General features: G+C 41.0%; 1 protein-coding gene across 3 annotated transcripts in view; it reads left to right on the top strand.

Moving 5' to 3' along the window:
- TBC1D9 (TBC1 domain family member 9) overlaps nucleotides 1–19428 on the top strand; it is a 137822-nt gene extending 118394 nt beyond the window's left edge. For all 3 annotated transcript variants that reach the window (XM_028848781.2, XM_078002298.1, XM_078002299.1), the window contains 8 exons: nucleotides 757–855; nucleotides 1030–1098; nucleotides 6019–6259; nucleotides 11825–11890; nucleotides 12713–12799; nucleotides 15834–15908; nucleotides 16003–16106; nucleotides 17296–19428. In XM_028848781.2, the coding sequence (XP_028704614.2) occupies nucleotides 757–855; nucleotides 1030–1098; nucleotides 6019–6259; nucleotides 11825–11890; nucleotides 12713–12799; nucleotides 15834–15908; nucleotides 16003–16106; nucleotides 17296–18018 (1464 nt within the window). In that variant the 3' untranslated portion in view covers nucleotides 18019–19428. The remainder of the gene's footprint in view (nucleotides 1–756; nucleotides 856–1029; nucleotides 1099–6018; nucleotides 6260–11824; nucleotides 11891–12712; nucleotides 12800–15833; nucleotides 15909–16002; nucleotides 16107–17295) is intronic.
- The last annotated feature ends 5680 nt before the right edge of the window (nucleotides 19429–25108 follow it).

Here is a 25108-nt window from a genome sequence, read left to right as displayed (position 1 = left end):
ATCTCTTTCCCAGGCATTTCCTCAACCTTGGCAAAATAAACCTCTAAACTGATTGAGACCTGTCTCAGATACTTTTTTGATTTCCAAATATATTTAACTATTGCAGTCACTGCTTCCATGGGTTAAGCTTCATACTTTAAGCGGGGTTTCTTTGTCTTTCTTTTGCATCCCTAAAAGATATAAAATCTTACATATTCTTTCTCTGCCTTCAGATAGACTGGCTTGGCTTTTGACAACAAACATTTAGGGGGGTACTAGGGAGCTTGAAGAGATGGCTAGCTCACAGTGTCTGCCATCAGGAGACACACAGCATGCATTTCTGGGCCAGATGGACAAATGCTCTTGAACCTACTGGTCAGGAGCAGGGAGCCTCACACAGGGTTGGAGGTTTCTTCCAATCTTCTAGTCTAATGGTTAGCCTTAGACCTTTCTGCTAGTTGAGAAGATTCTTTCTTTGAAGCATTTGTTCATACACAAGTAGCCTTATTTAGCGCTTCTTGACAAAATCGATGACTTAAGGAAAATACATTTGACTCTGAAATTTAATTCAACTGCTGAGCTGCCTGAGAATTTCCAGATATTTATTTCTAATTGCTCGGTGGCTTTAAAACAGTAACTAAAGGTGTACTGTAGGATGCCTGTCATATGAAAGGTCATTTCTTTCATGTGTCAAGAGTGTGTTGCAGGCATTCTGCAGACAGGATATTGTGTGCTGTAAGAGATTTTTTCAGAGACACCAATATTGCTCCTTTCCAGAAATTTGGAACTATCCGGGCAGATTTGATTGAACAGATGAGATTCAAACAGAGACTGAAAGTGATCCAGACACTGGAGGATACTACGAAACGCAACGTGGTAAGTCCTTTGAGAAGTAGCAGGCAGCCTTTGTTGTCTTCCTTCTTCACACTCCTGCTGGCTGTGAATTCTGCCTGACAGAACTGAAACCAATTTGAAAGGGGAAAATTAGGGATTTTTCCAGCATGACACTTTTTGAGTTTGTGAAATTCATTGTGCTTAATATTTTTATAGGTACGAACCATTGTGACAGAAACTTCCTTTACCATTGATGAGCTGGAAGAACTTTATGCTCTTTTCAAGGTGAGTTTCAAAGTAAATTTATGCCCATTCAGAAGAGTAAAGGAGTTCACCTTAATAATTCAGTTAGTTCTTGATTTTTCTGTTAAATAAAGGGATAATATAAATAGGAAGCTAGAGCTGAGAGTGCAAAACTCAAGTACTTAATATGAAAATAAACATTCTTATAACCAATTTAATTTGATGTTTTAGTTCCCTTGCACTCCTTATAATATTCTAGTTGTTTACTTGAACCTTAAAAAAAGGTTATTGCTTCATAATACTTATTAAAAAGCAATGGTGATCAAGTTTAAATTCTGCTTGAATTCCTGCAAATTGTGATTTCCTGTGTTAAGCTGTAAAAACACCCTCGTGTAGTTAGAATAAAGTTGTTTAAATGCCCAAGGAAAAGTATAATTGGTTAAATTTCTGTGATTTTCCTTTTATAATTCCTCCTCTACCAATCTTGATTTTTTTTTTTTTTTTTTTTTGAGGCAGAGTCTATCTCTCACTCTGTTGCCCAAGGACAGCTGGGATTACAGGCACACACCACCACACCCAACTAACTTTTGTATTTTTCTTTTTTCTTTCTTTCTTTTTTTTTTTTTTTTTTTAAGTAGAGACAGGGTTTCACCATGTTGGTCAAGCTGGTGTTGAACTCCTGACCTCTGCCTCAACCTCCCAAAGTGCTGAGATTACAGGTGTGAGCCACCACACTTGGCCCCAATCTTGATTCTTAATAAGAAAGTAAAGTATTATGGTAATAAATAAAGCAAAGTACAATTTTTTCTTTCGGAAAAAAAATATTTTTGTCATAGGTATCATCAGCATCAGAGGTTAAAATGTGATAACAGAAAAAAAAGTTTAAAATATGCCTTTTATGCAGGTGCCAATTTCATCACAGTTTCTAATTACCGTCAGAACTAAATCTGGCTGTTTAGAGAACTGCAAAGATAGTACGGGAGGAAATAGAAACGAACATAAAAACCAGAGTTGAACACTGGTATTCTACTTCTTACAGTCAGAAAATGTGGTTGCTTAGGACTGCTCTTGCTGGTGTCGCCCACTGCCTGTTCGCCACTGGAGGGTACCACCGTTTTATTTATGTTGGTGTCACCAGTGCCTGGTAAAGTGCACTAGTACTAATACTAGAGTCTCTGCCTTCATAGGTGTTCCAAACATGTGTGTTGAATTAATAGATAAATTAGTGATCAGTTCTCAATATAACACAGTCCCTGCATTCTTCTGATGAGGAAACCGAAGCCCAGAAAGATGGAGGCACTCTGGGTGTCCAGGCTGTTTGGTGGTACACTTGATGCAGCATTAGCATTATCAACAGAGTGGACAGCGGCGCTCCTGCCAGCCTGCCTCCAGCACTTGAGGGTGCAGTCTCTGTGGTGTGCCAGCTCATGAATATTTTATTCGTACATGTTAAGCACCTGTAGCTAATTGTTCCATGTAGTGTAAGTTGGAGATCCGTAAGGCAGGAGAAAACGATGCAACTGAGATCAGGTTTTTAAGGGATGCTGAGGGCCAGAAGTCTTCACAGGGCATGGGGGCAGGGCCAGGATTTTTGTGGGGAGCTAAATGGAAGTGGAAGTAGCAGCTGGAGGCAGCAAGAGCCTGGACAGGTAAGAGAAAGGACTATGACAGCGTACAGAGGAGGCTGACTCGGGGAAAGCAAAAGGAGGAGGACCGGGGATGGCTGTACAGAAGTCCTGGATCTGGAAGTCATTGAAATCACATCTTTTTTTTTTTTTTTTTTTTTCTTCTTTGAGACGGAGTCTCGTTCTGTCGCCCAGGCTAGAGTGCAGTGGCATGATCTCGACTCACTGCAGCCTCTGCCTCCCGGTTTCAAGTGATTCTCCTGCCTCGGGCTCCTGAGTAACTGGCAGTACAGGTGCCTGCCACCACATCCGGCTAATTTTTGTATTTTTAGTAGAGACGGGATTTCACCATATTGGCCAGGCTGGTCTCGAACTCCTGACCTTGTGATCCGCCTGCCTTGGCCTCCCAAAGTGCTGGTATTACAGGGATGAGCCACCAAACTCGGCCGAAGCCACATCTTAACCTGGGCACTGCTGCGCTCTCTGGTCTGTGTACCTTCAGATAACAACTGTGTCATTTGAACCCTGAGAATATGCTGAGGAAAGCACTTTTCTTATACTCAAAACCCTCTCCTAACGGTGTGTTGACAACACAAGTTCCCCAGCTCTACTGAGGACCCAGAAGAACCTGAGACTCGGTTGGTGTCAGGGATGGGACAGAGTCTCTTCTACTAAAGAATCCAATATAAAACTTCAGTTATGGACACTTTATGGAATCATTGTAACACTTTAATTGGCTTTCATTCATTTTCTTAAACATTTATTGAGTCATCACTATGTGTTAGTCACCCTGCCAGACTTTTTATTACTTTAAAAAGCCAATTTCTAGAGCCAGGTACAGTAGCTCATGTCTGTAATCCCAGGTACTTGGGAGGCTGAGGTGGGAGGGAGGAGTGCTAGAGCCCAGGAGTTCTAGACCAGCCTGGGCAACATAGCAAGACCCATCACTAAAAAAAATATATTTTTTACATTAGCCAGGCATGGTGGCACACATTTGTAGCACAGAGGCTGGCTGACTTAGGAGGATCGCTTGAGCCCAGGAGGTCGAGACTGCAGTGAGCCAGGATCACACTGCTGCACTCCAGCCTGGGCAACAGAGTGAGACCCTGTCCTTAAATTTTTTTTAAGAAAGCCCATTTCTGAGTATTTTTTTGGAGATACAAAGGATTGATGCAGTCCTCCTCCCAAGGAGCTGACTACACAGGCTTTTGGGTAGAACTTGAGGAGAAAAGGTTAAAGAATGCACCCTAAGGCAGATATCATGGAAAATGTGGTTCAGGGGCCCTTTGCCCTGGTTTCTCTTGAACTCTTTCCAAATTAGCCCTTCTATTTCAGTCTCTGGGCCCATAGTCCCCAAATGATGGTCTGTGGGTTCTCACCAAGGAACAAGGGAGATGATCTGAAGGGCATGTTTTATCTTAATGGTTGTGAGCACCATGAAAGTGCCTGCATTCATGTTCAGGCCAGGTTCAGAGCAACTTGGGATGCTTAGTTAGGAGGAAATGCTTTGGGTAACCTTTGTCAACCGATGTAGCTCAGGTTAAGGGGTTCTTTCCCGGAGTATATCACCAACACCATGCTGCCCACAGAGAGGCTGCTGGGCTCCACTAATGCTCATTCAGAGTACAGCTTAACCCAGCAGGCCACTCTGACCTCAGCATCTGCCTTCCTGCCTCTAACACACACTGCCTCCACCCTGCAGCCAGGAATGCAGTCCCAGGAATGCAGTCCCAAAGCCCTGCGGAACTTTGACACAGTTTCCTTTATTCTCTCAAGGTCGCCTTGCAAAAAACCTGACTGGTTCTCCTCATCACCTCTCCTTCCTCCTTTCTTCCCTACTCCCACTCCTCTTTTTAGCTTTTTCACTACAATTCCCAATAAACAATTGTGAAAAGACATTGATCTTCTCTGCTCCTTTTCTAAGGGAGAGCAAAATAGAACTACAACATACTCACAATTGACTCTCCTCTTTTTCAGAACCCCTACGGAAAAGGGAAAGATTTTCAAAAGTGCTTTTTTTTTCCTTCTTTTTATTATTATTTTTTTAAGACAGGGTCTCTGTCATCCAGGCTACAGTGCAGTGGCATTATCCCGGATCACTGCAGACTTGACCTCATGGGCTCAAGCTATCCTCCCACCTCAGCCTCCCAAGTAGCTGGGACTACAGGCATGTGCCACCATGCCCAGCTACTTTTTAAACTTTTTTTTTTTTTGTAGAGACAGGGTCTCAGTATGTTGCCCAGGCTGTTCTCAAATTCCTGGGCTCAAGCGATCCTCCCCCGGCCTCCCACAGTGCTGGGATTATAGGAATGAGCCACTGCACCCGGCCAAAGGTGTTTTTTTTTTTTTTTTCTATTACCATATTTATTCATGCTTATAGTGAAATATTCAGGCAATACAATAAGGAAAAAGTAAAAACAAAGTCCTCCTTTTTGTGCTCCTCCTTTCTCCCCCACCTGCCACCCAGAGTTAACTATAAATGCTGTGTGGGTTGAGGGCGTTCTTTCAGAACTTTCTAGTGCATACTTTTTTGTGTGGTCTTCCTAAAAGGAGTGGATATTTCTACCAGAGTCACCATGACCTCATGAATAAAGAGGCTGCCTTTTTTCCAAGGGCAGCAACAGGAAGCCCTTTGCTGGGTCCGGATCTCTCTTCTGCTTGCCGGAGTGGTTCCTATGCTGATAGTTTTTCTAGAGCTATTTACAGAGGTGTGAAATTGGATGACCATACACTTGTAGGTTGAATACTGTGTGACTGTGATCTTATTTATGTGATTTTGGTGAGCAGGGAAGCAGGGGGTTGTGTATGATACATGGGACATTACAGCGGGCATTAGGAAACCCAAAATCTCATCATGATTCTGCTTTAACTAACTGGGTGGTTGACCTCATGTGAGCCACATAAAGTCTGGACTTTACTGTTGTCACCTAGAAAACAAGGTGGTCACATTACCTAAATTCCTGTCTTTTTCAAGTAGCATTCTATTTAAGCTAAAAAATTTCTTTCTCTTTATGGGAGTTAGTTCTAAAATGTATGCGAGTGTGTAAGAGGGAAGAGAATGTGGTGGGGGGGAGTTCCCTTTCTTTCTTCACCTACACCCAGTCATTGCAGACCTTCCAGGTGTAAATTGCAGAAATGGTTGGTGTGGAGGCGGTGAAGGGCTGGTCAAGTGGAGGCGTGTGTAGAACTAAGAGACCGAGGGGGCCCTGAGGCTACAGCCCTGCCCCAGGGGATGCACACAGATTGACTTAAAGCCCTTTCCAAACTGGAGGACGGCCTTTTCTTTCTGGTATTTGCTGCAAAAGAAGATCCCCAGTGATCATCCATTCTTTTTCAGGCGGAACATCTCACCAGCTGCTACTGGGGCGGGAGCAGCAACGCGCTGGACCGGCATGACCCCAGCCTGCCCTACCTCGAACAGTATCGCATTGACTTCGAGCAGTTCAAGGGGATGTTTGCTCTTCTCTTTCCTTGGGCATGTGGAACTCACTCTGACGTTCTGGCCTCCCGCTTGTTCCAGTTATTAGATGAAAATGGAGACTCTTTGATTAACTTCCGGGAGTTTGTCTCTGGGCTAAGTAAGGACGCGGTACTATTGCATGAGTTGGGATGGGATGATGGAGCTGTGCCCAGTGTCGCCCATGCTGCCCTCAGGGCTACAGAAGCACAAGGGGAAGTTTGCAAACTGATTATAAAATGTGTTTTTCACGAACATCGTATATGGATAAATTGTTGCCTCTACATCAGACAGCCCTCAACACTAGTTAAAAATACATTATTAGAGAAGTCACAAGACAATGAAATGTCAACATAATCACTGAAACCACAGACTGAGATAGTTTTACAAGAGACAAATGTTTGGGTTGGTGGATTACTTTTATTTGACAAAAAAAACCCAGAATATTTTATTGAATATATTATATGTAATTGCATAAAACATCTATTTCATAATAAATTTTATATGTAATTTCATAGTTTCATAAAACATTATGAAATGTTTTTAATAAAGTAGCACCACAGCAGCCCTGCAGCCTAAATGGAAGTCTTTTCTCTCCCTTTTGCTGGGAGGAGGGACCTTCCAGCAGGAGCAGGCCCAGCCTCACCCCACACCTCACCACAGCATGAGGGCAGCTACCCGTCAGCTCCCTGTCTGGCTTGCTCACTGCCCTACATATGACTGCCTTTTTGGACTCTTGTTCCTTTTATAACTGGGCACAAAAGCTGCATGGTAGTGGAGCCTGGCCCACCTGACGTAAGGTTGAGAGTATAGCAGGCATTATGCCAGAATGAGGTAAGAACAATTTTTTTAAAATTCTAATTGTGCTACTCTATGACCTTGGGCCATATGCTTTAAAAAGAAGTACCCAAGGAAGGAGAAAATGTCAGGCATAGAGCCAGCATTTCTAAAGAACATCTTTAATCTGTAAGAGTTATATCTAGAAGACGTAAAGGCCAGAGGAAGCTGATGGTTTTTTATTAAAAAGGGAAGGGATGTAGGTAAGGTTCTTTGATGTTAAAACAAAAATTGTGTAAAGCGCTCATCTATACGCCTAAAAGAGGAGATGTGGGAGAACTCAACGTATTTCGAGTGCAGATACTGTTGTGATACTTTAGAACTTTTACTATATTAATCCAAACAGCAGCTCTTAGGTGTAATAATGATAGTGATAACTGACATTTATACAGCATTTATTCCATGCCTGGCACTACCCTAATGCTTTTTATGTGCACAATTCATGTGCATTTAATTTGTCTAAGGGCATACAACTATAAAGTTTGTGTTTGATACCAAGTACCCAAGAGGCACAGTTTGTGCTGTTACTCTTATGCTTCATTACCTACCTGCTTGCTACTATTATCTCCATATTTAGCTAAAGAAATAGATGCTCAGAAAAGTTAAAGTAACTTGTTGGAACATTAATTTTTAGCAAACCAGTAAATATCTGTTATTGAACTGAATTGAGAGGCACAGCTAATACATGCTGGACCCAGGATTCAGCCAAGGGCTATCTGTCCTGAAAGCTTATCCTTTTCTCACTACTCTGTACTGAGGATAATAAAAGGGCATTTTTTAGGAAGAAGGAGGCAGTATTAATTTTTAATTACACAAGTGATATATAAGTACAGTGTGCTTTTCTAAAAAATGGCACAAATCAGATAATGCTAAAGACCTCTTCGACCCTATGCTAATTTTTTTTACTTCCAAGGTAATTACTGATTGTCATATAGGTATCCATCAAAAGAGATATTAAAAAAAAATACCTTTGGGCAAAAGTAAAGAGGAGAAAAAAGAGACAGGTTCTACATGTAGAAAGTGACAGAAATAAACACAAATATTTAATTTACTTAAATTTAGTCAACTCCAGTAAGGAGAATACTTTTTAAAATCTTCGAGAAGGAAAAAGCGGCTTGAAGTCCAGCATAGAGAAAACATTGGAAAAGAATATTTAGACTTCAAAATGCAGTTGAGTTCCTGGGCAAAGTAAACTATACCCCAGATTAGTGGGAGAACTCTCAGATGTGATTGCAGAGCTGTTGCCAGTTACTTTGGTCAGTTATAGTTATGGAGATGGGCAAGTCAAGGAGAAATTAGAAATTCTGTCTGTGTTTAAAGGAACTAAAGAATGGGCCGGGCCCTGTGGCTCATACCTGTAATCCCAGCACTTCAGGAGGCCGAGGTGGGCGGATCACTTGAGGTCAGGAGTTCAAGACCGTCCTGGCCAACATGGTGAAACCCTGTCTCTACTGAAAATACAAAAATTAGTCAGGCGTGGTGGCAGATCCCTATAATCCCAGCTACTCAGGAGGCTGAGGCGCGAGAATCACTTGAACCTGGGAGGCAGAGGTTGCAGTGAGCAGACATCGTGCCACAGCACTCCAGCCTAGACAACAGAGTAAGACACCATCTCAAAAAAAAAAAAAAAGAAAAACTAAAAAATGAATTCTGAAAAACATGTATCAGTAATTTTATATCAATCCCTGGAGAGATCCCTCTAGAAATTACTGAACAGATAGATGGTCCTTGTGGAATTAGAAATGAGGGGTTTCAGGCCAAGGCGGGCGGATCACGATGTCAGGAGATCGAGACCATCCTGGCTAACATGGTGAAACCCGTCTCTACTAAAAATACAAAAAATTAGCTGGGCGTACTGGCAGGCACCTGTAGTCCCAACTAATTGGGAGGCTGAGGCAGGAGAATTGCTTGAACCCGGAAGGCGGAGGTTGCAGTGAGCCAAGATCGTGCCACTGCACTCCAGCCTGGGCGACAGAGCAAGACTCCCATCTCAAACAAACAAACAAAAAAGAAATGAGTTTCTGTCAGAAGTCATAAATTAGCTGTATCTCTTTTTCCAACAGTGTGGCTAAAACTTAGAGTCTATAAACATAGCATAATGAGTTGTGATGCAGCGGGTCATTGGACAAATAATTCATTATCAATGGGAAAGGTGAAAGTATATGGAAATTGGTGATTGTGTAACTGGCTGAACACTGCACCCAAAAGTGGGATGGGTAATAAGTTCATTTCAACTGAGAGAGCATTCACTAGTACTGTTGGGCCCAGTATTTGTGCTTGCATCCTTATTTGCACGATAGAGTTAACCATCAAAACTAAATGAAACAATTCAAGTAAAGTTCCTAGAAGAGTGTCTGGCTAAAAAAATGTCGGTTATGATTGTCACTATGATTGTTACTCATTCTCCTCTACCACACTCAGCAGACACCTCGAACCATGAAGGCAGAGAACACTTACTTACTGAATGGGTGGGGCCACATGAAGGCAGAAGAGAGAGCCAATATGTTAGGTGACCAAAGTAGGTTTTTAAAAATTATGATAGCCAGAAATTGTAACTGAACTCAGGTTTGGCTGTTCACCGCTCAAAAAACAAACTCAGGAGATGAGAGTTTTTTGGGTGGGAGGAAAAGCAGGTTTATTCTGAGAGCCAGTAAATTGCAAAAATGGCAGACTAGCATCCTAAACTACCATCTTAAGTCAGTACAGATTTTAGGCTCTTTTTGTGTTAAGGGCAGGGGAATAAGAAGCAGTTGGGATCAAGAGGTGACAGACAGCACAGACATCTGGGCATCTGCAGGGGTCCGAGAAGGTTGAGAACTTCTTTGTCTTCAGTCAGATTATAATGTTACTATGAATCTTTAACAAAACAGTTTTTTGCATACTTCTTCAGTTTCAGAGTTAATTTTTTAAAACTACATGATTGCTATTTTTGCATATTATCTTAGTGCTCTAAAATTATCCTAGCCTACATGCAGGTAAAGGTCCCTTAAACAAAACTTGAATTAGTTATGTTCTTTTGCTGTTTCACTGTTGCAAAATGATTGGCAGAAAAAAAAATTTTGGTAAGGATAAATATAAGTTCTACATTTAAAGAAATAATTGTTAAAGAACTAGCTAGGATGTCTGCATGTAGTATAATAATAGTTTCCTACATGGAATCTAGAGTCAGACAAATCGATGTTCAAATCCTGGACCTGTCACTTACTTATGACCTTGAACAAATTACCTAACCTCAATAAGCCCAATTTTTCTTATCTGTAAAATAGGAGTAATAATTGTGCCCATTTTATAGAATTGTTATGAGATATAAGTGGGATTAAACATATGAAGTAATTGGCACAGGGCTTAACACAGAGTGGATGGTTAATGTCTGTCATTATTTTCATGATTAGTTTTATTAATCATGCAAACATCTGGGGGTTTAGTTAACCATGTGATCATTAAGAGTGTGAACAGCTGAATTCACACTTAGGCTATACTAATGGAAGAGTCAGGAACAGTTCCCCTATTTCCTGGAGTGGCCAAGAGGCTTCTGAACTCATTCCAGAGGGATATTGATTGAGAAATTAACACATAAGGTAGATGTGGATCATAATAGGGAAGGATATACGTATCACATCAGATGAGAAAATTGGAAAAATGGGAGAGATCTAATCTGAGAAGATAAAGTTGCCTCAAAAAGATAAGCTTAACAAAGACAGGACAGCTGTTCTTAAAATCTGAAGGATTGTTGTGTGGAAGAGATGAGACACCCATTCTGTTTGGCTTTAAAGAGTGGGATAAGAGAAAGAGGAGTAGTTCTAAACCATTTTTGAGTCATGGGCTCTTTGAGATCTGATAAAGACTATGGACATTTTCTTTCCCCAAAGTAACATATGCACATAAATACAATTTTGCATTTTGAGGGGTTCATGGACTTCATAAAGTTGAGACTACAGGTTTTAAGGGTCATTAGACTAAAAATTACAGAAGAACTTTCAGTATTTAAAGAATACAGCTTGGAATTGAATGCCTCTGGTTGTACTGAGTTCCCCATCTTTGAGAATGTTTCAGCAGATGCTGGAGTCCTGTCTCACAGGGGTGTGTGAGAGGAGATCCTACATTAAGTGGAAGGTCGGACAAGATAACCCCTAAGGTCCCTTCCAACCCAGATTCTATGATTCCTATTTTCTTCTTTTTCTAAATCTCATTTATCTTTAGGCACTCTGAGAATATATATTTACAAAGGATTTTCTGGTTCTAACAATAAATATGGACTTTGAGGGGAAAAGCAACAGAATTCTTCTGATTGAAGCTATGGTGATATAATGACAGATAGGTTCAGATAAATTAAGGAAATACTTAGGAGCTCCAAAACAATTAAAAAGGATTTCTGGAATGAGTAATTTGAAGTGATACCAAACACATCTTGAAATTATTTCTGAACTCTTAATAGTTATTTAAGATGTTGTGGCCCAATCACATGCCCTTTCTCATTGCTAAAGCTAGTTTGTTAGGTGCCAGGCACTCTTCTAGGTGCTTTATATGTTTTAACACTTTTAGTTCTGACATTTCATGGAGTCCTGACATCAAGATCACTGGTAGAATCTTCTAGTATCATCTCACCTTACAGAGGGGAAACCGAGGTACAGAGAGTTTAACTCTCCCAAGAGTACATAGTACATGCAGAGGATTTGAAACCAACCATCCTGGTTCCTGAGCTCTTAACCCAAATAGGTCCTGGCCAGGCCTTTCACCATGCAGTGTCTTGGTTGCAATGTGTATGAAGTAGACTTTTTCAGGGAATACTAGGCCTGGAGATTACTAGCATATGTGACGCATTTCACGTTGGTACTTATGTGACTTCTAGGTGCTGCATGCCATGGGGATCTCACAGAGAAGCTCAAACTCCTGTACAAAATGCACGTCTTGCCTGGTGAGTGAGCTACATGGAGCAGTACATGTGTCTGTAACCATGACCTGGCTTGAAGTCTCTTTTTTAGGTGTAACCTGATTATCCTCTTTTTGCTATACACAGTCATTCATGAGTCACTAAGAACTAACGGAACCATGACAATTTCTATAAGTTCTTGAATCAGCATGCACTTGATTGTATGGTCGTTTGCCTGTGTGAAGAGTGAGTTGTGATAACAGAAAAGAGCAGGCAGGCATCTGCAAGAGAAAGAATAAATAGCACTTGGTAACACCTGGGATACAAGCATTGTGAGAGAGAAAAGGAACGTAGGAACATTGACAGGAACAAGTGGGGAAAACGGTGAGGTTTTGAGTTCAATTTTAAACAAGGTTGGTACCAGCTGGGATCTATCTAGCAAATACTTTTAAAAATGAGATGAAATTGGCACTAACAGTAGAGGTAGGATAAAACTAGATTTGGGAATTCTCTTTATAGCATACAGTTTCCTAAAATTTTGTTGATAAAGCGTTATTCCATACAACTTGGAAAATTCTCCATTCCACAGAAAATATGAAGGAACACTTTGGTGTGGGGTTGTTAAAAAGGAAGATGGAGTTAGAAAGGGAGTGACCCCTTCCACTAAGGTTTAGAGACAGTAGCCACTCAAGGCCCCCCAGTGATGTGACAACTAAGGTTTAGAGGCAGTAGGCACTCAACGCCCCATCCCACCTTTGTAACTTTAGCTTTCCATCCCCACTTATGTCATTTCATTTAATAATTAAGCATACTTTCACTGGTTCATGGCCCTACCAATATGAGAATTATGTTTCCTCCCCTCCCTAGAGCCATCCTCTGATCAAGATGAGCCAGATTCTGCTTTTGAAGCAACTCAGTACTTCTTTGAAGATATCACCCCAGAGTGTACACATGGTAAGTGACTTTTCTCACCAAAGATACTATATTTGTTTTCTACGGAGCCCTCCGTTATTGGAAAAAGACTTTCCTCCAAAGCTAGTCAATCAAAGACGTATGTAAATATGGTTGCCTAATTGGTTACTTTCCTTTCCAATTTTTGAGATTAGGCAACTATTGGGCAGCAGGTACCTCGGCCCACTGAAGGAACCATGTACATTATTTCCCAGTAGATTAGGACACTTGTGTCCTGTAGAGCTATATACTCTGCTGCCCTCTCTCTGCTAGGATCAGCCTCATTAATAATATTACCCTGTTAGGCAGCCATCCAGAATTGGAACTAGGTTTTCTGTCAGAAAGCATTCTCTTATATCTGTGTTTGCTCTGTAGCAGAAGTTAGCAAACTATGGGCCGGGGGCCAAATCCAGCCCACCACCTAGTTTTTACAGCCTGTGAACTAAGAATGGTTTTTTACATTTTTAAATGGTTTTTAAAAATCAAAAGTAAAATATTTTTGCCACATGAAAAGTATATGAAATAGAAACTTCAGTGCCTATAAATAGTTTTGTTGGAAGACAGCCAAGCTCATTTATGTATGTATTGCCTATGGCTGTTTTCATGCTGCAGAATTGAGTGGCTAAAACAGAGACAGTATGACCTACAAAGCTTAAAGTATTCACTGTCTGGTCCTTTACAGAAGACGCATGCTGAACCCTGCTCTCTGTGGACGATAGGTCTACAAAGATGTGATTCAACTCATATATGTCTCCAAATTTATATGTTAAGTCATATACTGTTTTGTCTTACATTAACCTAGCATTGTCTTTTGGCTTGCTACTGTAGTAAGTTACTCACCTTCTAATTCATCATTAGGTCAACTTTATCAACTCACCTAAGTCCAAAAGTAAATGTAGGTTTCTCCTGGGTTCTTTTACCTCTTAAGTTTTGCCATCCCCAGATAAGCACAACATAGACCTGCTTTTAGACTGTAAGCACCAAAGTGATTTTTGTAGAGGGAGTAAGCCAGGCTCAGTCTTATGACTGGCAGTACAAGTTGAGGGTAGGAGCTTTGGACAGAATACTAGCTATGTATATTGTTATCTAGGTGAGTGTAGGGAGGTTCCTATGTGAGCCTCAGTTTCCTTGCGTGGGGAATGCAGATGACAGCTGTCATATTGGGTGTAATTAGGACCTAATAAGATAATGTAATAAGACTTTTTGCATAGTGCCTTAGTGCATCGTATGTAGTCTTAATATTATATATTGAAAGTAATGGCAAAAACCGCAATTACTTTTCACCAACCTAATATCATTAGCAGTCACATTCTGGCTACAAAATATTCAGCGCACATTTCTTAGTAGACATTCATCTCAGAAAGGGAGTCTCTTGTTTTAGAAATGCTTCAGGAATGGTCACATGCCAATAGCATGTAATATCATTGAAAGATGCTTTTTGAAGAAGGTTTTCCAATGCCAAAAGTACTGTTGCTTTGTGTGAAAATGTTTAAGATACAGGTAAAATAAGTAAGCCAAAGCTGTCTTAAAATCTTACCATATAAAGATAACTAATAACTAACCTTGAAATATTTCAATTTTTTGTTCAAAGTATACACAAATTTTTTATATATATATATATAAAAAACTGGAATCAAACTACCTATACAGTTTTGTATCCTGCTTTTTTTTTTACTTAAAATCCAGCGAGAATATTACTTTGTCATTAAAATTTCTTTGAAAACGTGGTTTTTAGATGGCTATATAGTATCCACTGCATGGACTTACCATACATTAAATATTTTTTAAATATCTACTTGTTTCCTACATCATTTACAACATTGAGAGGGGAGGAATTTCCTAATGATATATAGTACACTTTCCTCACTGTATCTTAAAAGCTGCTGAGATTACTTTGACCCATAGTACAGTGAAGGCCACATATCTGGCTGACCAGCCAGCTTTGGGTGGTTGAAGAAGTGCTGGAATGCACCCTAACAGCCGACAAAGTGCATGGGAAACTGAGGGCATTGTACACCTCCCTGTTTTGAAGTTCCTGTGTGCCCTGTAATGTCTTGTTTTAAGAAGACAAAACAGTTATAAGTGGGTTCCTTAAAAGTCACATTTTTGAAGTACCAAATTATAAATCTGAAGTAGTTTTATAGCATATAACATTTTAGCAAAAAAAATTTTTTCTCTCTTCTACCAACATAGATTTTAATTTCCTTGAAAGAGTGAGTTACTGATCTTTTGCAGGGTCTGGCAAAAAAATCAGTCTCATATATGCAAAGTTAAATGATAATGTAGAAAAGACAGGAGAGAAATCAACATTCATGGGGGCAAGCACTACCATTTCTTAAGTGCTGAAGTCTATGGGGCATTATCCCATTATTTTTTTTTTCGAGATGGAGTTTTGCTCTAGTTGCCCAGGCTGGAGTGCAGTGGCACCAACTCGGCCCACTGCAACCTCTGCCTCCTGGGTTTAAGTAATTCTCCTGCCTCAGTTTCCCGAGTAGCTGGGATTACAGGCACATACTACCACATCCGGCTAATTTTTGTATTTTTAGTAGAAACAGGGTTTTACCATGTTGGCCAGGATGGTCTCGAACCCCTGACCTCAAGTGATCTGCCCACCTCAGCCTTCCAAAGTGTTGGGATTACAGGATGAGCCACAGTGGTTGGCCCTCCATTAATTTTTTATTGTACACTGAACCCAAGCTGTGAGAAAGAATTCTGCAGAGGTCCTTTATCTGGAGATAGTGTTGTCAGATAATGGGACATGTAGTAATATTTGAATCTCAGATATAAAATAATTTTCTTAATATAAGTATATCCCTTCTAATGACAGGGTTACACTTATCCCCGAAAAAAATTTGTTGTTTATCTGAAATCTAAATTTAACTGAATGTTTTGTTTTGTTTTGGGGAGTTTTTTGTTTGTTTGTTTGCTAAATCAGGCAACCCTACCTAGAGAGTCTTCTATTTTCCACTGCAAATGCTAATTCCATGGCCATATTATATAACATTCTACTTTTTTCTTCTGAACTATTTCTTGGTAGTTGTTGGATTGGATAGCAGAAGCAAACAGGGTGCAGATGATGGCTTCGTTACAGTGAGCCTAAAGCCGGACAAAGGTACGGATGTTCTCTTCTATATGTTTACCTTCTTGCTGGTTGTACACTTGTTTTTTGGCCTGTAAGCACTGACTTCTTGACATTTGGGTTGTAGGGAAGAGAGCAAATTCCCAAGAAAATCGTAATTATTTGAGACTGTGGACTCCAGAAAATAAATCTAAGTCAAAGAATGCAAAGGATTTACCCAAATTAAATCAGGTAAGTGCTTAAAGTTCAAATCATTCACTTCAAACCTGGTCGCTCTTTTTTCTATGACTGAAAAGTCATCCATAAATGTGGACTCAATGCCCCTCAAAAATAATAACTTTGGGGCAGTTAATTAGTATCTGTTTGGACCTATTTTGTGCATATGTATTTATGCATCAAAAATATGCTCCATTGCAAGAGAATGACTTCCTCAGAGGAAATGTGAACCACAACATATTCCATTTTGAGAGTAAACGCATCTTATTCCAATCATTAAAAATACCCTCAGATACTCAAAAGACAAGCACATGCCGTTTTCAGATCACTGTGCTTAGCTATAAAGGCGTCTGCACATTTTCCTTAAAACCTGGTGAAATGAGGAAGAAAAAAACAATATAAATAATTATAGGCTGAAAATGCTAAGTTTTGTAATCAGAGAACAGAAATCATCTGGGTGGAGACTGAAAGCATTAAAGCATTACTTCTGTCGGGGGAGATGGGGCATGTGTCGTGGGAGGAGGGATTGGAGCGTACCTTAGAAAAATTGAGGTGCATGCTAAAGTGTGTAGACGTGAAAAGAGATGAGTCTCAGATTTCCTTAAGATGTTTCAAAAGGAAAAAGAGAACAAGAAAAAAGTTACTGAGACAAATGTATGACATAGTCCTCCTTGACTCTAGGTGAGCTGTACATGGATGTTTACTTTTTCATTCCGACTTTCATAGATCTTTGAAATTTTTCAAATTAAAAAAATGGGAAAATAAACTGGGTGTGGTGGCTCACGCCTGTAATTCCAGCACTTTGGGAGGCCAAGGCAGGAGGATCACTTAGCCCAGGAGTACAAGACCAGCCTGGGTAAAATGGCGAAACCCTATCTCTACAAAAAATGCAAAGATTAGCGGAGCATAGGCTGAGGTGGGAGGATCACGTGAGCCCAGGAGGTTGAAGCTGCAGTGAACCGTGATTGCACCACTGTACTCCAGCCTGGGCGACAAAGAGAGACCCTGTCTCAAAAAGAAATAAAAATTAAAAATACAAAATGGAAACATCAATAAGAGACTTTAAACATGTCCATCCAGCCTAGGCGGAGGACTTTCTAGGGATCTTTAGGCGTTCCCATTTAAATGGCTTTTCAGTCCACTTCAGTCCTGCCTCTCTACTCCCTGAAGATTTCACATTGTGTTTTTCCAAATCCTTTTTCAGGGGCAGTTCATTGAACTGTGTAAGACAATGTATAACATGTTCAGCGAAGACCCCAATGAGCAGGAGCTGTACCATGCCACGGCAGCTGTGACCAGCCTCCTGCTGGAGATTGGCGAGGTCGGCAAGCTGTTCGTGGCCCAGCCTGCAAAGGAAGGCGGGAGCGGAGGCAGTGGGCCGTCCTGCCACCAGGGCATCCCAGGCGTGCTCTTCCCCAAGAAGGGGCCGGGCCAGCCTTACGTGGTAGAGTCTGTTGAGCCCCTGCCAGCCAGCCTGGCCCCCGACAGCGAGGAACACTCCCTGGGAGGACAGATGGAGGACATCAAACTGGAGGACTCCTCGCCCCGGGACAACGGGGCCTGCTCCTCCATGCTGATCTCTGACGATGACACCAAGGACGACAGCTCCATGTCCTCGTACTCGGTGCTGAGTGCCGGCTCCCACGAGGAGGACAAGCTGCACTGCGAGGACATCGGAGAGGACACGGTCCTGGTGCGGAGCGGCCAGGGCACAGCGGCACTGCCCCGGAGCACCAGCCTGGACCGGGACTGGGCCATCACCTTCGAGCAATTCCTGGCCTCCCTCTTAACTGAGCCTGCCCTGGTCAAGTACTTTGACAAGCCCGTGTGCATGATGGCCAGGATTACCAGTGCAAAAAACATCCGGATGATGGGCAAGCCCCTCACCTCGGCCAGTGACTATGAAATCTCTGCCATGTCCGGCTGACACGGGCGCCTTCCTGGGGGAGTGGGAGGACAGGGAGGGGAGGGACTTTTTTATGTTCTTCTGTGTTTTTTTTTTCTTTCTTTCTTTTAAATTAAATATTTATTAGTACCTGGCTTGAAGCCTAGTGTTTTCATAATGTAATACAATGAAAACTGTTGGAGAAATATTTAAACACCTCAATGTAGGTACAGTACACTCTTGTTTCGGGGAGGGGATTTACCAGAATACAGTTTATTTAGTGAGTTCTAAAAAACAAAAAGATGAATCTGTCAGTGATATGTGTGTATTATAACTTATTAATCTTGCTGTTGAGCTGTATACATGGTTTAAAAAATAGTACCGTTTAATGCTAAGTAAGGCAGCAGTCATTTGTGTATTCAGGCTTTTAAAATAAAATTAGAGCTATAAGGAAAATGAAAAGCCACAAATACAAGACTGTTCTTAAATGGAAGGCATCGTCAGCGAGGGTAAATCCTACACCACTTTAGGAAGTATTAAAAATATTTTTAAGATTGAAATATATTTCATAAAAGTCCTTTATTCAAAATCATATTCCACAGATGTTCCCCTTCAAAGGGAAAACATTTGGGGTTCTAAACAGTTATGAAAGTAAGTGATTTTTACATGATTTCAGAATAACACTTGTATTTGATCAATTTAGACAGATACCAGACCAATTTTGCATTTAAGAAATTGTTCTGATTATTTACATCAACTCATTGGAATTCAGTGAAAAGTAACAGTCTTTTGTCACAGAATCTGAAAGTAGCAGCAAAGACAGAGGGCTCACGACAGGTTTTGGCTTTTGCTTTGCTTTTCTTTTTGAAAGAGTAAAAGTACTGATGCTTCTGATACTGGATGGTTAGCTTCTTACTGCAAAAAGAAAGCATAAGTAAAACAGTCAACTTTACCATTTCCGTATTCTCCATAGATTGAAGAAATTTATACCACATATCGCATATGACCATCTTTCCATTAAATCAATGTAGAGATAATGTAAACTGAAAAAAATCTGCAAGATAATGTAACTGAATGTTTTAAAAACAGAACTTGTCACTTTATATAAAAGAATAGTATGCTCTATTTCCTGAATGGATGTGGAAATGAAAACTAGCGCACCTGCACTTTGAATTATTGCTTCTTTTTTATTACTGTTATGATTTTGCTTTTTACAGATGTTGGACGATTTTTTCTTCCGATTGTTGAATTCGTAATCATGGTCTCATTTCCTTTGCTTCTTTGGAATGTTCCTTTCAACACATTCCTTTATTTTATTATACATTGTGTCCCTGTTTTAGCTATTGCTGCTGTTTTTTATTCTGTTTACAGGATGATTTTTAAACTGTCAAATGAAGTAGTGCTAACCTCAGATAGGCTAAATGTGAACAAATAAAATACATCAAATACTCAGATACAGCTTTTTATCTTTGTGTTTGAGTTCCTACCTAAGGCAATAACATTATTCTTTTGACAACTTTTGCAGGGGAAATTGTATTTGGCAACCATTTTGATTAAATAAATTTTGTAGGCAAACATATAGAGACAAATACAATTTGTAGTATATCAATGACTATATTTAAAATAAGGAATATAATTGTTATTAGTTATCTAACTTAAAATGCTTATCCCTAATGATCAGTGATATTGAGCTTTTTAAAATATACTTGTTGGTTGCATGTCTGTCTTCAAAACCACAATGAGATACCATCTCACACCAGTCAAAATGGCTATCATTAAAAAGTCAAAAAAGAACAGATGTTGACAAGGTTGCAAAGAAAACAACACAAATACACTGTTGGTGGGAGTGTACATTAGTTCAACCATTGTAAAAAGCAATGTGGCAATTTTTGAAAGAGCTAAAAACAACTAGCATTCGACCCAGCAATGCCATTACTGGGAATATACCCAAAGCAGTATAAATCATTCTGCTATAAGGACACATGCACATGAATGTTCATTACAGCAGTGTTCACAATGGCAAAGACATGGAATCAGTCTAAATGCCCATCAATGACAAATTGAATAAAGAAAATGTGGTACATACACACCACAGAATACTATGCAGCCGTAAAAAACAAGATCATGTATTTTATGGGAACATGGATGGAGCTGGAGGCCATTATCCTTAGCAAACTAATGCAGGAACAGAAAACCAAATACCGCATGTTCTCACTTGTAAGTGGGAGCTAAGTGATGAGAACACATGGACACAGAGAAGGGAACAACACACACTGAGGCCTCCTTGATGGTGGAGGGTGGAGGATGGGTGGAGGGAGAGGAGCAGAAAGAGATAACTATTGGTTAATAGGCTTAGTACCTGGGTGACAAAATAATCTGTACAACAAACCCCCATGACACTAGTTTACCTATATAACAAACCTTCACATGTACCCCTCAACCTAAAATAAAAGTTAACAAAAAAACAAATACTCATTCCACATAAGTAATAACAGTGAAAATTCCTCTGTTTAATCCCTAATAGCATGCTATAATGCTATTTGGTTTAATCAAGTAGCTAGTCATTTATTGGACTCTGATTGTTACACATGACTCGATGTGTTTTTACCTTTGAGGTCTTAAATATGCCTCAAGAAATAACTGCAAAATCTAATACTCTCGCCCATCTGTACTTTGCCAAAATCAAAGATAGGACTGAGTGGGAAATAAGAGTGTGTTTAAATGTGTAGCCCTGGTTAAGAAGAGGAGCCAGCATTTTCCATTATCATTAAGAAAGAGACAGTAAATGAGCAGCAAGTCCCTCTGAAAGCCTATGTCTCTATTCATATGCTAAGATTTCTGTTGCAGTCTTGTCCTTATTCGTTCAAGCACATTATAGTGCTTTTCATCACAGCAGCAATATACTGCATAATGGCAGGTTTTAGTCTATGTTTACTTCTAAAGGATGCACAGGGAGGAGCCTGAACCCTTGAGTTGAAATTTCCAGCTTAGTCTATGAGACAAATACGCTCATCAGCTCATTGGCTACATCAGAAGAACACCCTGGGGGAATCATTTTGCCCTCAGCTTCCAGAAGGCAGGTGATACATTTCTAGTTGTTCATGGTTGTGTTACGTACTTTTTGTGTCTCCATGGATTATTCTCTTTGATTTCAACTTGTGATTCACCATCTTCTCTGTTTTTCTTTTTTTGGGGGGGGGAGGGTGTTTGTTTTGTGGGGTTTTTGTTTTGTTTTGTTTTGTTTTTTGTTTTTGTTTTTGTTTTTGAGATGGAGTTTTGCTTTTGTCACCCAGGCTGGAGTATGATGGCACAGTCTCTGCTCACTGCAACTTCTACCTCTGGGTTCAAGCAATTCTCCTGCCTCAGCCTCTGAGTAGCTGGGATTACAGGTACCCGCCACCATGCCCAGCTAATTTTTGTATTTTTAGTGGAGACGAGTATCTCACCATGTTGGCCAGGCTGGTCTCAAACTCCTGACCTCAAGTGATCCACCCACCTTGGCCTCTCAAAGTGCTGGGATTACAGACATGAGCCACCGCGCCCGGCCTTTATCATCTTCTCTGGCCACTTTACCCCCAGCTCTGTCAGTCCTTCCCATGCTAATATGATAATGATGACACCAGTGCAGATGAAGCGTTCAGTGTCTATATCCCAGTGAGGTTCCTGCTCCAGAGCACTGGGTCCTGGCCTCAATGGAGCTTTCACATAAGAACAAGCAAAAGAGAAAGCTACTGCTACAGAAAAGGAACAAAGCAAACCATGCAGAGTGTGGATGCAGGGAAGGGGTGATGCTAGAGAAACCACAGATCTAAGGATATCACTGCTTCAGCACCACTTCGAAGCTGATTGTAGGGAGGAGCAGGATAAGCTATGTGGTAGTACCACAAAGAGAGCCACGGGCAATAAGGAGGCTCATGTTCCAACAGCATCCTCACCCCCACCAAGGTGGTGCAGGCCGAGTACCCTGGCTTCTGGGCACAGGGCAAATCCCACAGCCTGCCCTCTTTAGGGCAAACCTCTTTAGGAAGGGTGGTGAGGCTTCTCCTCCTCACTTTCCTGGCCACAGAGACTCTATAGGAACCTCCTGATCTCGGTAGAGTAACCTTGGTCTGGTCTCCAGCTGAAGCTTTGTCTAGGAACCTGAACTTAAAGAGATTCTGCTTCTTGAGCCTAGCAGGGAAACTGAAGTGGAGGTGTTGGCAGCTGCTTTATTTCCACTTCCGGTTAAGGGCTCCTCTGGTTGTGTTTCATCATTACCCATCCTGTAAAAAGGCTCTTTTGTTACAGATTCAACTTCTAACCTGAAAAGAATAACAATTGATGTGTGGAGTAGAAAGCATTTCATACTATTTTCTGCTTTAAAATGATTCCTTTCCATAATGTTTAGAGCCCTGTGCCTTTTGTTTAACGTGCTCTTGACAGTCTAATTCTTTAAAAGGAAAGCATAGGAGTCAGACAAGGGAGTTTATCGTTAGACACAAGTGAGTAGAGTAGGCTAAGACTAGGATTCTCTTTATGTGGGGCAGATGGCAGAGGGCCCACCTGTAGATTGTCAGGGCTTCCTGGGTTCATAACTACTTCCTCCCCTCGCCCTTCACAGAGAAACCAGAAGAACTCTGCAAAGCTAAATCCTGTAGCTCTTAGAATACCTAAAGGAGAAAGTATCAGCTAGATTCATGGCACCTCCTAGGATTGGCCTGGAAATAATCTTTTGAGTCCTAGAATAGGTCTGGTGAATTCATTCATTTCATGACTATTGACCACCTACTATGTGAGATATTGTTTTAGGCACTGAGAGTACAGCAGCAAATGACAATGACCAAAAACAATCCTTGTCCTTAAGGGAAATTCTATTTTAATAAGGGAGACAGACTATAAGCAAGGTAAGTACCATATCTGTTATGTTAGTGGCATATGCAATAAAACAAACACAGCAGGGAACCACGGTTAGAAATGCTGGGCTTGGGAAGGTGGTGAAATTTTAGATGGGGTGATTCGTGAAGACCTTTCACAGAAGATGACTGTTTAGTAAAAGCCAAAGGAGCGAGCCATGCAGATGAGATGACTGGAGGAAGAGCTTCGCAGACAGAAGAACCTGCAAGCGCAAAGGCCCAGAGGTGTGAGTGCGCCTGGTAAGTTTGAGGGACATCAAGGAAGCTGTGGATGGAGCCGAGTGAGTGAGGTGAGGTGGTGGGCAATGATGGTAGAGAGGTAATAAGGAACCAACGACAAGATGGCCCTTAACTCTGAGGGAGATGGCAGCCACTGAAGGGTTCTGAGCAGAGGAGAGACATGACCCAACCAAGGCTTTAACAATAATTCTGGCCACTATCATGACAATAAGTAGAAGCACAAGGATAGAAGCAAGCAGACCACTTAGGAGGTCACTGCAGGAACCCAAGTAAGAGTTAGTGATGACTTTTTCATCTACCCTCACTTCTGAGGCCTGAAAGGAGCAGAGGGGCACATCCATCATATCCTAATGGTCAAAGCAGGCACAGGCTAGGTAAGACTCAGAAAGGGGGATGGATCCTACTTCTCAATGAGAGACATGTCAAAGAATTGTTGTCCTCCTCTATTCTGCCACATCGACCATCCTTCTGGGTTTTCCTGGGCCTTCTTGGATGTTCACTAAATATTTTAGCATCTAGCTCATAAATTTCCTTTCTGCCCCAGTTTTTCCTACCATTCAGGGAACTTCTACATCTAAACCAAGAACCTAGAAAACACTTTAACCTTGATTTCCTGGATTCCTGTGATTTTTCCATCCCCTGCTGTGTCTTAGAAATATGAACTCATACCTTTTCAGCTCTGTCATTCCCAGGACACTTGTCTACAGCACTTCTAGTCCTTCAACTCCTCTATTAAACCATGAGGTCTCACACTGATTTTCCTATTGAGATACGATCCTGTGGTCATCTCTTCCACCAGTATCTTTTCAGCTCTCTCAACTCCATTTGCCTGGATCCCCTGTATCTGCCATCTGTCCTCTGTGATGGTTACTCTGTAAACCCCAAATCAGGAATTGTTATAAGCATCTGCCTTCTGCACTCACATCTGGGCTGCCGAGTAGCAGACACTGCTAGAGGTGAAAAAATTTACATGATATAGATTTATACTACTCCAGTTTTATGATTTTTATCTTCAGATCGGTCCTGAATGCCAATTAGCAATCCATGATTGTTTCATGTCTCTGATCCAATCTTCCTAATCCCCCAAATAACTATTTTAATTCTTTACTAGTCTCATCGAACCCCCTAATCCCACACCTGCTTCCTCTTAGATGAAAATTTGATTCTCGATTAACAGAAATAATTGGAGCTATCAGTTGCAACTCTCAACTCTGAGCCCGTCAAGTGCAAATGTGTCTGCACCTGCAATCTACTTTTCTCCTTCCTCCGTGTTGGAGGAAAATTCAGCACTCTTAACCTATTCTGTCTTCAACATCTTCTTCACAATAGCCTCAGGTTGTAAGAATATTTGCTCAATCCCTTAACTTTGTAACATACTAGTTATTGACTTATCTAACGGCATCACAGCCAAACATGAAAGAGTGGTCTTATCTTACTACCTCTATTTCTTCCAGTCTAACTTCAATGCACTTCAGCATAGATTTACCATTGCAGTGAAACTACTCTTGCTGAGGGCAACAATGATTTCCTAATTGCTAACTCCAATAGATCCTGATTCTTAACTTACTTCCTCTTTCTGTGGTGTTTAGATCTTTTGACACTCCCTCATTAAAATTATCTCTTCCTTTTCAAGGTGTCTGTGACACCAATATCTTTGCAATTCCCCTTTGTTTCTCTAATAAATTCACCATGAACTTCCCTGGGCTGCTTTCCTTTGCCTACCTTTTACATGAATGGGCACCACAAGGATCTTCCCAAGGTGCTCCTTTCTCATTGCTTGCCCTGAAAGAATGCACCCACTTCAATAACTTCAGCCCCTACCTGTCTACTACTGACTCCCAAATACTGAGTCAGCTCAGGCTTCTCTCCAGAACTGTTTCATTTAGTCTACATGTGTTGAGTGCCTTGGGTGTTCCAGGCTCTGTGTCATGGGCTAATAACAGCACTGACAATGAACAAGAGGCACAACAATGCTCTCACTTCCTGAACTTATATGCACT

This window comes from Macaca mulatta, chromosome 5 (assembly GCF_049350105.2).
Source record: "Macaca mulatta isolate MMU2019108-1 chromosome 5, T2T-MMU8v2.0, whole genome shotgun sequence".
Lineage (NCBI taxonomy): Eukaryota > Metazoa > Chordata > Mammalia > Primates > Cercopithecidae > Macaca > Macaca mulatta.
The sequence above is the reverse complement of the archived record's forward strand: the minus strand, read 5'-3'. Positions and strand labels throughout refer to the sequence as shown.